The sequence below is a fragment of the Cavia porcellus genome, unplaced genomic scaffold (genome assembly GCF_034190915.1).
Source record: "Cavia porcellus strain 051 isolate PalLab524CR breed Dunkin Hartley unplaced genomic scaffold, mCavPor4.1 scaffold_1, whole genome shotgun sequence".
NCBI lineage: Eukaryota > Metazoa > Chordata > Mammalia > Rodentia > Caviidae > Cavia > Cavia porcellus.
Genome location: NW_026947484.1, coordinates 72,014,586 through 72,027,717, shown reverse-complemented (window position 1 = coordinate 72,027,717; position 13,132 = coordinate 72,014,586). Strand labels below are relative to the sequence as shown.

Genomic DNA, 13,132 nt, shown 5'->3' with positions numbered 1-13,132 from the left:
AAGGAAAGAAAATGCCTGAAGGCAAAGAACAACTGGGATGGGGGAAAAAAAGAAAGAATGAAGGGGAAAATGTCTATGTATATACACAAGATGCCTAATGTAATTGTACTACTAGTCCATTAGTTCATGGAGAGAAAATGTGAGTGCTTATATTGATTGATCTGTTTTGCATACTGCATCTTGAGCAGCTATTTCCAAGATAAAAATATGTAATATAGTGACCATTGTTAATTTCTTATCATTCTGTTTTAAAATTCTCTATCATTTTTATTATTTTGTCTGTTACTGTTTTGTTTTCATTTAAACTCTATAAAATAAAAATTTTAAAATCATTTTTTTAAAAAGCTTGTAGCTTCAGGACAGAAACTCAGTCAATTTTTAAAAAATTTCCTTAAACACAGAGTAAGCCTTGGCCATTTCCTTTTACTTATAAATGGGCCTTTGTGACTCACTTTTACCTGCAACTGGGTATTTTTATTTGTGAATAGACCATCCTTTTAAAATGAGGCATTATTTGTTTGTGCGTGGGTCACCCCCCAAGACAGGAATTTTCTGTAGACATTCCATCAAAGCTGAATAAATATTCCTAACCCCAAACAGTAAAATGGCTCTCCCACTTCCCCCTCTTCTGGCCCACATTCTATTTCTTTGAGTGTGTACTTTTCTAGTTTTGCCTAATAAATCTCCCTATACCTCTTACTGATGTGTCCTGACAACTCTTTTTCTGGGATGGAAGTCAGGAAAGCCGTTCTGAGGGTGAGTGGGTCACGGTTCTCCACCTCTGCTTTGGGAACTTCTTTGCACATCATCATGGCACTATCTTGGCACCCAAGGCTTATCTTGAAGTCTTCCTTTCAGTATGAATGCACTCATCACCTAGGGGCAGCTTAACATTCCTCTAACCATTGGACCTACCAGTTCCACTACAGAGAACAGCTCCCTCCATAAGGGAATTCTGCCAACTTCCTTCGACACAAGGTTAAGAAAAGAGAATCTGAAATCCAAAGTAGAATTAAAGTGCTTTTCCATTCTTCTTGTGGTCCCTATACTGCTTTCCTTGGGAGAGGAAATATAGTTTCTACCCAAAGCGGCAAGTCCTCTCTTGAAGTGAGGCTGCTTGACTTGGAGGAACCTTGCCAGGCTGATATTGTCAAGGAAGTTGCACACATTTCCATAAAAGCATCTTTGAATCATTTGGAATTAGCCCATCATAAGAATGAGTAATTATGAAATTTGAGGCAACCCATTCATTCCCTAAGATTTCAGATTTCAGATCAGAAGATAGGATTGAGATATGGACCTAAAGGGAAATAAATTTTCGTTATGACCCTTAAGTCCAATAAGCAGCATGGAACCTGCAACAGTAATTTAAAGTTTAAGAGAAGTAAAAGAAACTTGAATGTTAGTACGAGGTAACAGATTCAAACAAGCAAATGACTCTGCAGTAAAAAATATACCAAGCACAAAACCAAATGGACAAAAAATTCCAAATCACAAATGTGTGCTAGAAGCCCTTTCCCAGAGGGCATCCTGTTCCAGTGCAGAAGGAGCCAGGCTTATCTGCAACTTCAAAAGTGCACACTCAAATTACAAAGAATAAAAGACCCAAATATTTACAGATAGTTCAAGCTGATTGATTGGTGAAAAATAATGAGGGGAGGGGTCTCCCAGATGAGCCCCCAAATGTTGTACCCCAAAACAAGCCCCCGTGACGTTGTCTGTTGTCAAGAAGGGGGCAAGATGTCTTTTAAACAAAGTGCTTTTATTTAAGCTGGTACCAGCGGCACAGTGCAGATGGAGTTTGCAAAGCTGTGCAACTGGGATAGAATTTTGACAGATTTTTATAGCTCCTTTATGATTTGCTCATTGACCACTAAGTACATATTGACGAGAAACAGAAACAAGGTGGGCCTTTGTTCCCCTTTGCTTGAGGTCAGAGGCATTTCACAGTGGGTGGTTAGCCAATTCATAGCCCTTGGTCTGCCAACTCCAGGAACATTTGTCTCTCACAAAGGGAACAATGGTTGACACAGCATCATTTGTCTCTTACAAAGGGAACAAAGGTTGACATAGCAAATAGGTTACTCAGGGGATGACGCATACAGGACAGCATGACAACGTAGTTAGTTAATCTATACCTATGTAGTTGATGCTTCAATTATGTGGTTACTAGGGTAATAAGCACAGCACAGAATACAACAAAAGTGACACAGTTTGGCTGTTGGCCCTTTGTACCTTTGTGTCCCAGTTCCTTCCTACACCTTTAATTTTGTCCCTGATGAAGAATGCAGTAAAATGTGATTCTTGGATTTTGGTACATAAACATACATGGTCCTAGAACAGAGATTCTCAACCATTTGGCAATGTAGGGAAATAATTTTGATTATTATAATTAGTATCTGCTACTGTGGGCATCTAGTGGGCAGAATTCATAGAAGCTGCTAAGCATTCCACAATTTAGTAGACAGACCCCACAAAAAGAATTAGTCTAGTGGTGCATGCATATCACCCTAGCACTCTGGGAGGCTGAGACAGGAGGATTGCAAGTTTGAGACTAGCCTGAATTGCTTAGTGACTTAGTCAGATCCTTTCTTAAAACAAAAAGTACAAAATCAAGCCAAAGTAAAACAGAACCTATCAGAGACATAGTTCATTGGAAAGGCACTAGGTTCAATCCTCAGTACCTGAGACAAAACCAACTGACCAACCAAACAAACAGAATTCCATCTGAAATGTTAACAGTGCTGTGATTGAGAAAACTGGCAAAACTAGACAAGAAGCAGAGAATTTCTATTGATTTGTTTTTCAATTAAGCAATCACTCTCTGTGACCTATTTCTTCCACCCAGGTCTCTAAGTTTCTATAGCTTCCCAGTGGTACCACTCGCTGGGGACTAAGCTTTCCGTACATGAGCTTTTGGGGGCTTTTCAGATCCAAACTAAAGCAGTGCATATTAGCCAGTGTGTTTATTTTCTAAAGTTCTGAGATTTCATGAAGCCATATTATTAAAATAGCCATCGCTGGTTTTTTCAAAACCTGTGTTAAAGGTCTATATAGAAACATGTAATGCAGAGGAACCTTTGTTCTGAGTGTTTGCTATGGTTTGCGTCTGGAAGTCCCTCAGAGGCCCATGTGTTAAAGATCCTGCCCTTGGTGGGCCATTCTGGGGAGTGGTGGAACCTTTGAGAGGTGAGGTTTAGTGGGAGGATGTGGGGCCACTGTGGGGGTGATCTTGAAGGGCTGTTAGGATCCTGACCCATCTGACTTTCTTTCTGGCTCTGGCCGCCATGAGGTGAGAAGCCCTCCTCTACTGTGTGCTCCTGCCACCATGAACTGTGCTTCCACAGGTCCAAAGTAAGAAGACCAAGCAACCGTTGGCTGAAATCTTTGAAACCATGAATCAAAAGAAGCATTTTCTCCTTGTAAGTTGATTCTTATGTCTTGTATAGCACAGTGTTGGCCCTCATTTTGCTTCACTAATCCATCCTTTGGTTCTTTACCTGTCACCTTGATAATCTAGGAAGTGTGAATTCCCTCTGTGATTCTGTCCTGCTTCGATTCCCAGTTTGCCAAACTTCTTAGTGTGTTTCAGTTTTGTTTTGTTTGGTTTTTTGAGATGGGGTCTCACTTTCTAGTGCAGGCTGGATTTGAACTCACAGAGATCCTTCTGCCTCATCCATTGAGTGCTGGGATTACAGGTATGCGCCACTATGCTCAGTACTCAGTGTGATTTAGATACACTGCTCTTAATCGTTTCACAGTTTGAACGCTGTATTCCTCTGAACCATCTGATATTTTAAAGTTATCCTCTCCACAGGTAGCTACAAACATTCAACTCTTATTCATTCTTCTAGAAGGCTACTATAACATTAGACAGCTTTACTTCACAAAGAAGTCTTCTTCGTCTACTTCACTGAGAAGTCTTCTTAGATATCCACAGTAGGTAACAGAGTCTGCGGCTCACCTAGTAATTCCTGGGTTAAGTGAGACATGTTGCTTCACAGTTTGTCTGAAAACGTCTTGACAAACAATTTTACTAAGTAACCTTAGCAATTTAGTGGCAAAAATCTCTTTTATTCTCATTTGTTCAAACTACAGTCTGGGATGTGATGAATTCTGTGTGAACATCTGTACATCTAGAAACTTACAACACAGTGAATATACATTAATAAGGAATTGGAGACTGCACTCCTGGTATTTTTCAAGGTCTAAGGCGTGTAGCACAGAAGCAGCTGCCTAGTGAGTTTGAAAGTAGAGTTTCAAGCAGTGCTTTTGATCAGCTATCATTTTCAGTGTTGTCTCAGAGTAGCTGAATGTCACTGTCTCCTTCCTAAAGGCTCCATTTGGATCTCAGTTTAAATGCATTTTAAAAGGTTCTTACTTTTCCACGTATTTAAAACACATACCTTCTCTCTCACCCATTAATAGCTTTGCAAGCCCGCTCTCTTATTCCTCCATTTTATTTTCTATTTAAGAGGATCACATTTATTTACTTATACAGTCATCTATTATTCCAACACACTAAAATGCTTTTTGAAATAAGCTTCTTTGACACAACATAAGCAGTTTAAGATATGTGCATGTTAGTGTGTGTACTGGGCTGTTTCTATCTAATTTACAAAGAAAATTTCCCTTTTTTCCCCTCCGTCTTTCCAGTCCTTTTCTATTTCCTTCTTACTTTTACTCTTGACTTTGGATATCAACTATATAAAAGTGGATTAGTCTTGATACTTGTTTTGTAATATGTTATCATCAGACCCATACTTTGGTTTTAATAATTTCTTTGAGGTGAAATTGATACATAAGAAATTTCAAATACTTGTGCAAAACTTGAAAAGTTTGCTATATCTGCACCATGAACTACACTTAAGCTAAACAGTAGATCTCAAACTGGTCTTTTTGTTTTGTTTGCCTTTTTGTAATCCCTGGTTCCCATCCTCTATGCCTCTGACTGGTTTCCTGCCACTGCATTTTTGAGAATTTTATGTAAATTAAACAATAGAGCATGTATTTTTTTTTCTGGTTTTTCATTTTCAATCAGAATAACTATTACGAATTCTTGTATGTTGTATGTATCAAGTATGATGCATCATTACTGTTATGATGTAGTATTTTGTTGTACAGATGCATTGCAATGTATTCATTACTGATAAATATTTGAATTGTTTCCAGTTTGGGCTCCTATAAACACTCCCCTAAAACCTTTTATGGGGCTCGATGCTTTCATTTCCTGTAATAAACTATCTTAGAGAGAATGACTAAATCATACAATAGGAATATGTTTAACCTTTTAAGAACTTTTTGAATTGTTTCACAAAATAGATGCCAGCTTACATTCCTATCAACAGAAATGAGAGTTCTAGATCTTCTCCCTCTCAACACACAGAGCCAATCTTACACATTTTGGCTATTTTAGCACACGCACATTTCTCCAGTGATGATTGATATTAAGGATAGTGAACCTCTATGCCATCATTCTCTTCACTGGTCAAGGATCTGCTTAAATCTAAGTTTTTTAAATTGAGTTATTTGCTTCCTTATTATTTACTTTTAAGAGTGGGGTACATTCTTGATATGAATTGTTTATCAGATGTATGACTTGTGAATACTTCTTTTCAATTTATGATTAAACTTTTTCATTCTCTTAATAGGGTCTCTTAAAGTATCAATATTCTTAATTTTACAATTAATTTTATTTCTTTTTTCTTTTATGGTTTGAACCTTTAGTATTGTATAACAAGAAAAATTCTCTGCTTAACTCTGTCTTTTGTGTTTTCCTATAGAAATTTTATTATTTTAGGTTTCACATTTGGCTCTGAAATCCATTTTAAATTAATTTTTGGGCATAGTATAAGATGTATATGGAAGTTGAATCTTAAATATGTTGAATATTGAATTATTTCAGCACTACTTATTGAAAAGACTCTCCTTTACATCTAAATTGTCTTTGTTCCATGTTGAAAATCATTTGGCCATATGTGTACAGGTCTTTCTTTTTTGTCTGTCTTACTGCCAATAAGTAATACATGGGTTTCTATAGCTTTCTAGAAAAGTAGAGAAGCTAGGTAGTACAGTGTTCTGTTTTCTTTTTTTTCAAAGTTGTTTGTTCTATTCTAAGTAATTTTCATATATATTTATTTTAGTAAATTTATTCATGTATACTATTTTCCTATTACATAATATTTTGCTTTGTGAATATTTCAAAATTGTTATATTCATATATATATATATATATATATGACTTGTTAATGTTATCCTATTTGGAATATCACTGGCCTACTCTTGAACACTTACAAGATTTTCTTGTACATATTCTTAGTAGCACACTTGCTCAGTTATGTTTGTTAAACTTCAACTTTATAGAATATTGTTGAATTGTTTTCCAAAGCAATTGAGCTAATTTATGCTCCCATCAGCCACTTAAGAGATTCTGGTCGCCTTCATGCTCCAGTATTTGGTGTTGTCACACTGTAATTTTGCCAGTTGACCAACCATACTCTGATACTGTTATCTGTAGCTATCTTGATTTATATTTCCTTAGATGGGATTGGGTGACTCTTCAGACTCTTATTGGCTGTGGGTTCCTGTTTCTGTAATATCACTGTTCTTGTTCATTATTTTATGATGTTCCAATATATCCTCGTGTATGCAGTATTTATTCAAACCTTTAGCCATTTTCTTCCTGTTGTAGTGGTTAGTATTTTTTTTCCATGGATAGAAGTTCTTTATTTTTAAAAATAGCAACCTTATGTAGTGCTCAGTGAGTTGAAGTAGGACTTCGTTTTAGTTTTCTTTAAAACATTTTTTGGTGAATAGAAATTTTAAAATTTTAATGTAGTTGAATTCATTTTCACATTGTTTTCCTACTATGGTTTCTATCTTTAATTTTCATGCTACTTTTTATAATTTTGAAGTCACCAAGCTTCTAGAATTTCTTTTCTGAATTTGTTAATAGGTTTGTTTTAGCTTTTGTCAAAATAGCATTTTATATTTATGCTTAAGTTCTTATAAGTCAAATTATTTTCACTCTAGATTACAGATTCATTAGTTTGCAACAAAGTTTTATGTCTTCAGTTTCCCAAATTACAGAAGATCTCTAAGGAACTTTAAATACGTGTATTTGTATCAGCTTTCTTCTGTCTTATTATTTAAGATCTAGTGCCCAGGAAAGGCAAAACCTAGGTGAACATCAGCCTCACAGAGGCTTGTATTAAGCTACAATGTGGAGTTTGCTATGTACTGCGTCGTTGAAAATTTATGTACCTCCTCTGCGTATTTTAGAAGCATCAGATATGTGCGAAGCCAAAAGCTGCTGTGGTGTAAATGTGCCACCAGGATCCATTTCCAAACACAGCTCGCTCCTGCCAAGGTCAGCACCACCAGGCCTGCTGTCGCTGAAGTAACCAGAGAACCCGGATTCCTCACTCAGAAGTGAAGCCAGTTCTGCAGCATGGTGTTTAAGTCCTTTTTGTCCCATTCTTTCTTTTCCATAATAACAATAGCTTTTGCTTATCATTCTAAAACCACCGTGATTACCTTCTTCTAGAAGTTCGAAAAGAGAGGAAAACAGTTGCATTTTCCCAGAAAATAGCAATTTCCTCTTATAGCACATTTTATTTTTATAGAAGCTGAGAAGGGAGTGTGACATCTTCAGTTTTCTGCACAGTGTAGATTCATTGTTGAATTCAATGCCAGAGAGCTTGGCTGCTTGGACCTGAGCTGCAGGTAGAGGAGTAGCTTCATTACCTACTCATTTAATTAACCAAGTATGCTTAATAGCTGGCTTTTCTTGCCTCTGTGCGAGTGAACTAACACTGCCCTTAATATATAGAATCAAGATAATTCTATATTGCAGGGTTTTAAAAGCTGAGCCAGCCAAATGTGTACATGGAGAAATGAAGCCAGATTCAGGGTGACAGAACTTACAGAATCAGTTTAGTTTTATTTCAAGCATGAGTCCCAAATGTGAACCTTTTGACCTGAGTACTTCATCCTTAAATGGTAAACTAAACATTCATGAAAATTTAATGGGGAGGAAATTAGTACCTTCTTATGTTTCAGACTGTGAAATGGCACCGGGAGCACCTCAGGGACAGGCGACGGGTGCGGATGTGCTAGGTACCACCTGAAATCTTTCCCCTTTCAGCTGCAGCCCCTCTGGAGCCCGACAGCTGCCCCCAGGACCTGCTGCCAAGACGCCCCCAGAATGCCACCCAAGAAAGGTATTCAGTATAGTGATCTGTTTGGGAGTTTTAGACCTTACTGAGTGTTGGAAGTTTGTTTGCAAAGTTTGTTTTGTAATTTTTATCTCTCTTGCAGGGCTTTCCTTCCTTCTATGTTTTCTGTGGATAGATCTCTTTGTTTCTTGAAAAACTGGGAAGGGTTTAATATTTCTTCAAATTTTTTTCTCTTATGGATGGCTGATTTCATCAGCCAGCAAGTGTCTGAATTTACCTTTCTTTCATTCAGAAAGTCAATGGGAAAAGTACAATACATCAAGAATCCAGGGCAGCGATTCAAATTCCAGCTACCCTGGGAGGCTGGGGCCGTTTTGCTATATTGGTGTAGGACACAGCTTCAGAAAGGGGAACTGTTCTACTTCTGATTATGCCTGAAATTCTGAATTAAGCTGAGGAGCAGAGGAAATAGGTTAAGACAAGAAAATCAAGAAAAAAGATGTAAAGGTGTATTGTGGGAGGTATTTATGTGAGGGGATGAGAAGTGTCATAAAAATTTTTTTTGGTTGCTATGACTTGCACGGAGTACATTTTCAGTAATATGTAGATAATGTGCTGTGGGTTTAGCAGTCCTTCTGTGATGTTTATGTAGCATATATTCGAATCTGTTTTTAGCAACATTTCAATCTCCAAGACAGACAGGTCGAATTTTCAAATAAGAAAAACCTGGACATATCTATTTGTTTTTCAGTATAGTGCATCCAGTCCAGATAGTTTTACCACCAGCCATTTCTTCAGATGATTCACTTAACCTTAGAATGAAAGTGGAGATGGACACCTCAGTTAGAGATAATCTGTGAAAGCCATCCAGTCTCAGGCCAGTATCTTGGGAATCTGAGCGGTACTCTATTTAATATGCTCGGTCATTTCATTAGCTTCCAACATCTGGAGAGCTGTAGGAGTATCATCTCTGACGCAAGTTGTTGCTTTCAGAAAACAAACACAAAAACGGTTTTTGTGAAATTTTACATACTTATCTCACAAAACTACTGAAAATAACCCAAACTTACATATTATCCTAGCAGGATGGATTTGGCTTTTCAATATAAGGGCACAAGTCAGATGTTAAGTAAGATTTCCTTACTTGGGGTTCAAAATTTCCTCAGGTTAGTTGGGTAGCTATGGTGCTGTTGAGAAGCATTTTTGAAAAATTAGATCTACAATTCTTACAAAATTTGCAGTAAAACTTCTCAGGCTATTTTAAAGGCTGAACATTTCATTAAATAAGGATGGAACTTGCTGATTATTAATGCTTTCTATTTATGTCATTGCCTTTATAGAAATAAATATTTTAAAGTTTAATAGCTTTGTTTATTTAGCAAAGTTACAGAAAAGCTATAGCATTTAGAAGAATATATCAAATAACACACCAACAAAACCATAGAATCTCACCCTAGAAAGATCACCATTAGCCTTTGGGTAGCTTCCAAATATTTCTTACAAATGTTTGATTTATACTTAAGTAGACTTGATATAATGTAAGTATATATAAAAACATCACATGGTGCCTCATAAACATTTAGTATATAAAATTATAATTTATCAATTAAAAATAAGATGAAATTTATAAGATGAAATTAATACATAAATTAATAGTTTTGTAAAGATAAGAAAGAGAATGGTAGCATTGCCTCTTTTTATTTCCCTAATATCATCACAGCAGAACAATATTTCCATCACTGCGTACTCTTTACATTCCACGCTCTGAATAATGTGCCATGAAGAGTCACCTTGACTGTGAGACGTCAAGCAATGACAAATGGTTTCTTTCCACGGTGGCTACCACTGCAACAACCTATGAAAGGCCAGAATAGGTCAACTGGGAGGTACATTACTCAATATATTTAAATGCTGTACACAGGACACATGGAAAAATTGTGGCTATGGTAACGTGTGGAGAGATGAAGGCTGTCAAATTTATTTGTCTGGATCCCTCTAGTCTCCTGTTTTCACTCTACGGCGGGCTAATACACTTCTGAGCTGTGACACGCGGTTCTTTCATTTGGGCGTGACTGTAAGATGCCAGAGTCCACACACAGTAGCTCGAGGTTCCATCCAAGGCTGCAGGTAGCACAGGCCCTAAAATCTCTGGGCTTGCAAGTTATCACCTCTGTCATATGCTTAGCACTTGAAGGGCAGATAACTGATTGGACTAGGATGCCATCAGAAGTTTGGTAAGAAATATAACTTTTGAGGAAATTTAATGAGGTACTTGAGGTTATGTGTGATGCTGAAAGGGGGACACCAAGAAGTATTAGGATATAGAAATATTAGTATTTGATGGGGCTGAATATGAGAGGATGAGGAGATGAAAATTTCAGGAGTGACTACTACGTTTTTGGCTTGGTCAACTGAGCAGAATGAAAGGCCAATATATAAATATGGAGTCAGTGGCACCTTGTGGGGTTGGAACATACTAGAATTACGTGGCTTCTTCTCAAAAAGCACATAGAATGACAAAGGAAGAGGGTCAATAACGGAATCTTGGACACCTCCAGCATTTAGTGGTGGCTAGAAGATGAGCTCAGGAAAGAAGCCAAAAGTATGGGTCAGAGGGATGAACCGAAGTCCGGAAGAAGAGAGTCGCAGAAGCTATGGGAGCAGTGAACTCCAGAGCTGTAGTCAGCAGAGAACATCAGGAAACACTGCTTCTGTAAGGAAATGCAGGCCAATCACAGGGTGTGAGTGAAAATGGAGGTGATTCAGAGCTGAAGTTGAGATCTCTCTCAGTCCCTCAGCGTAATTTGAATCAGATAAACAAAATACTTACTAGAAACAGCCTTTAGAAACTTTTCTTTAATGCATCATCAATAGATTCAATGATTTACGTGGAAACTATTTACTGGTAAAATAGTCCTCCTTAAAGGTTAAACGAAGTAATTGTTGTGAAACCCATTTGTAAACTTCAAAATGCCATACAAGATAAAGATATCAAGAGATACCAGTCTTCCCTACTATTGTGTAACCATAACCATTTTTTAACAGTCCAAAAATACAACTCATTCTGTTTGTATAAATCCTATAGAATTGTAAATTTGTGGTGCTCTCATGATGTTTTATTATATTTAAAAATGAATAGTATTTCCAACAAGAGAAGTTTGTGTGTGGCCATGTGGATTATAATTCTCATAGAAATTCTCTCCTTTCGTCTGTTTATTCACTTGATCACTTAGTTCGCTAACCGAACAATCCATTTTATGCCCTGTTTATATACTCCAGGAGGGATGTGATGCCATAGAGTCCCTCCTTTCAGTGACCTTGTAGACAGATGTATTCAGAGTATTGCTAAACAAGTACTGGAATAAGACAGGGAGAGACATTGTGTTCCAAGTGCAGATGGTCTTTAAACTTCACCACAGGGTGTTATTATTTCTCACCCAGCCTGAGTTTTAGGACTTCTCGGAGGTGGACACCTCTTCTTGGGTTTGAAATACGACCTGTGAGGACTAATGGACAGCATCCATTTGGCTGATACAGTATCAACCTTTTTTCCATTTCTTATGTATTTAAAAATTAACCCTATTGAGGTAATTTAGGAGTAATACCTCTGTCATACACATTTAAAATGTACAGTCTGAGAAACTCTGTTAAGTGTTTTTATGTTTTTTATCATAACCATAAGAAAGCCACTGTCCTAAAATGTTTCTTCATACTCTTTGGCATAAATCAACAGATTCTACCTTTTATATACTCTGCGCCTGGAGCCAACTGCTACCATGCTTTGGTCGTAGATTATTTTGCCATTTTTAGATTTCCATATGTATGGAAACCTACAGTAAGTACTCTTTATGTCTGGCTTCTTACAAAAAGATTCATCCACATTGTTAGGGAGTCAGTAGCTCATTGCTCTTTAGTGTTGAGGAGTTTTCTACTGCAGGGATGTTTCATAGTTCATTTATCCATCCGCCTCTTGATGAGCATCAGAGTTGTTATCGATTTAAGGTGGAAGAAAGCTGCTATGAACATGTGAGTGAAACTCTTTGTGTGAACATGTGGGTTAGAATTGCTGGATAATCTGGTTGTGTGTTTTAATAACATCATTTGCAATGGTGAAATTGTTCTCTAAAGTGGTCTTGCTGCTCTGCATTTTTGCCAGTGATGTTTGAGATTTCCAGTTAATCCATATCATTGGTATTGTGAGTGAATCTTTCCAATTTTAGTCTTTTGAGAACGTGTGTAGTGGTACCTCTACACTTTTGAGAACGTGTGTAGTGGTAAATTATGGACTTAATTTGCATCTTGCTGGTGACTCATGATATTTAATATGCGTCTATGCCATTTTCTTTTGTACCCTTCTGTTGTTTGTACTTTATTCTCTTTTCTTACCTTCATATGGATGGAGTATTTGTAATTCCATTCTTTCTACACTTTTGGTATTTTAACTACGGCTTTTAAATGTGTTTCCATGTTAGAGGACTTATAATATTAATCTTTAGCTTAATCATGGTTTGTCTTCAATTTCATATATTTCAAGAATTCTATATGTTTATCTATGCTACTTTTGAATGTTTCCGCTGATTGATTCAACTACTCTCCTGGTTAGGAGTTATTATTTTCCTTATTTCTTTGCTTACTTTATAATTTTTATTCAGTATTGACATACTAAATTTTATCCTTATGTCCTAGGTTTTTCTGTATTCCTTTAAATATTATTGTAATTTTTTTCTATTTTGATTCTGGGATGAAGTTAAGTAACTTGGAATTAGTAAGATGCTTTTCAGACTTGCTTTTGAGCTAGGATAAGTTTGGAGCAGGGCTAATTTGACCTAGGCAGTAACTTTTGAGACTTTAAACGATATCTATGAATTGGAGAGTTCCTCTTTTCTGACCAGTGGATAACCTAAACTATTCCCAAACCCTTTGAGTGCCAGGATAGACTTGTCTGTTCAGTCCTC

General features: G+C 36.9%; 1 protein-coding gene across 4 annotated transcripts in view; it reads left to right on the top strand.

Annotated features, from left to right (window-relative positions):
• Positions 1–13,132, top strand: part of Tmc1 (transmembrane channel like 1) — a 244,315-nt gene that overhangs the window by 103,359 nt on the left and 127,824 nt on the right. Inside the window, exons 2-4 of one of the 4 annotated variants that reach the window (XM_063249732.1) lie at positions 3,348–3,422; positions 7,282–7,369; positions 8,147–8,222. The exons of 1 other annotated variant lie outside the window; for it this stretch is intronic. In XM_063249732.1, the coding sequence (XP_063105802.1) occupies positions 8,207–8,222 (16 nt within the window). In that variant the 5' untranslated portion in view covers positions 3,348–3,422; positions 7,282–7,369; positions 8,147–8,206. Of the gene's footprint in view, positions 1–3,347; positions 3,423–7,281; positions 7,454–7,529; positions 7,726–8,146; positions 8,223–13,132 lie in introns of those variants that run through there. 2 more of the 4 variants (XM_063249731.1, XM_063249733.1) reach the window with 2 other exon arrangements.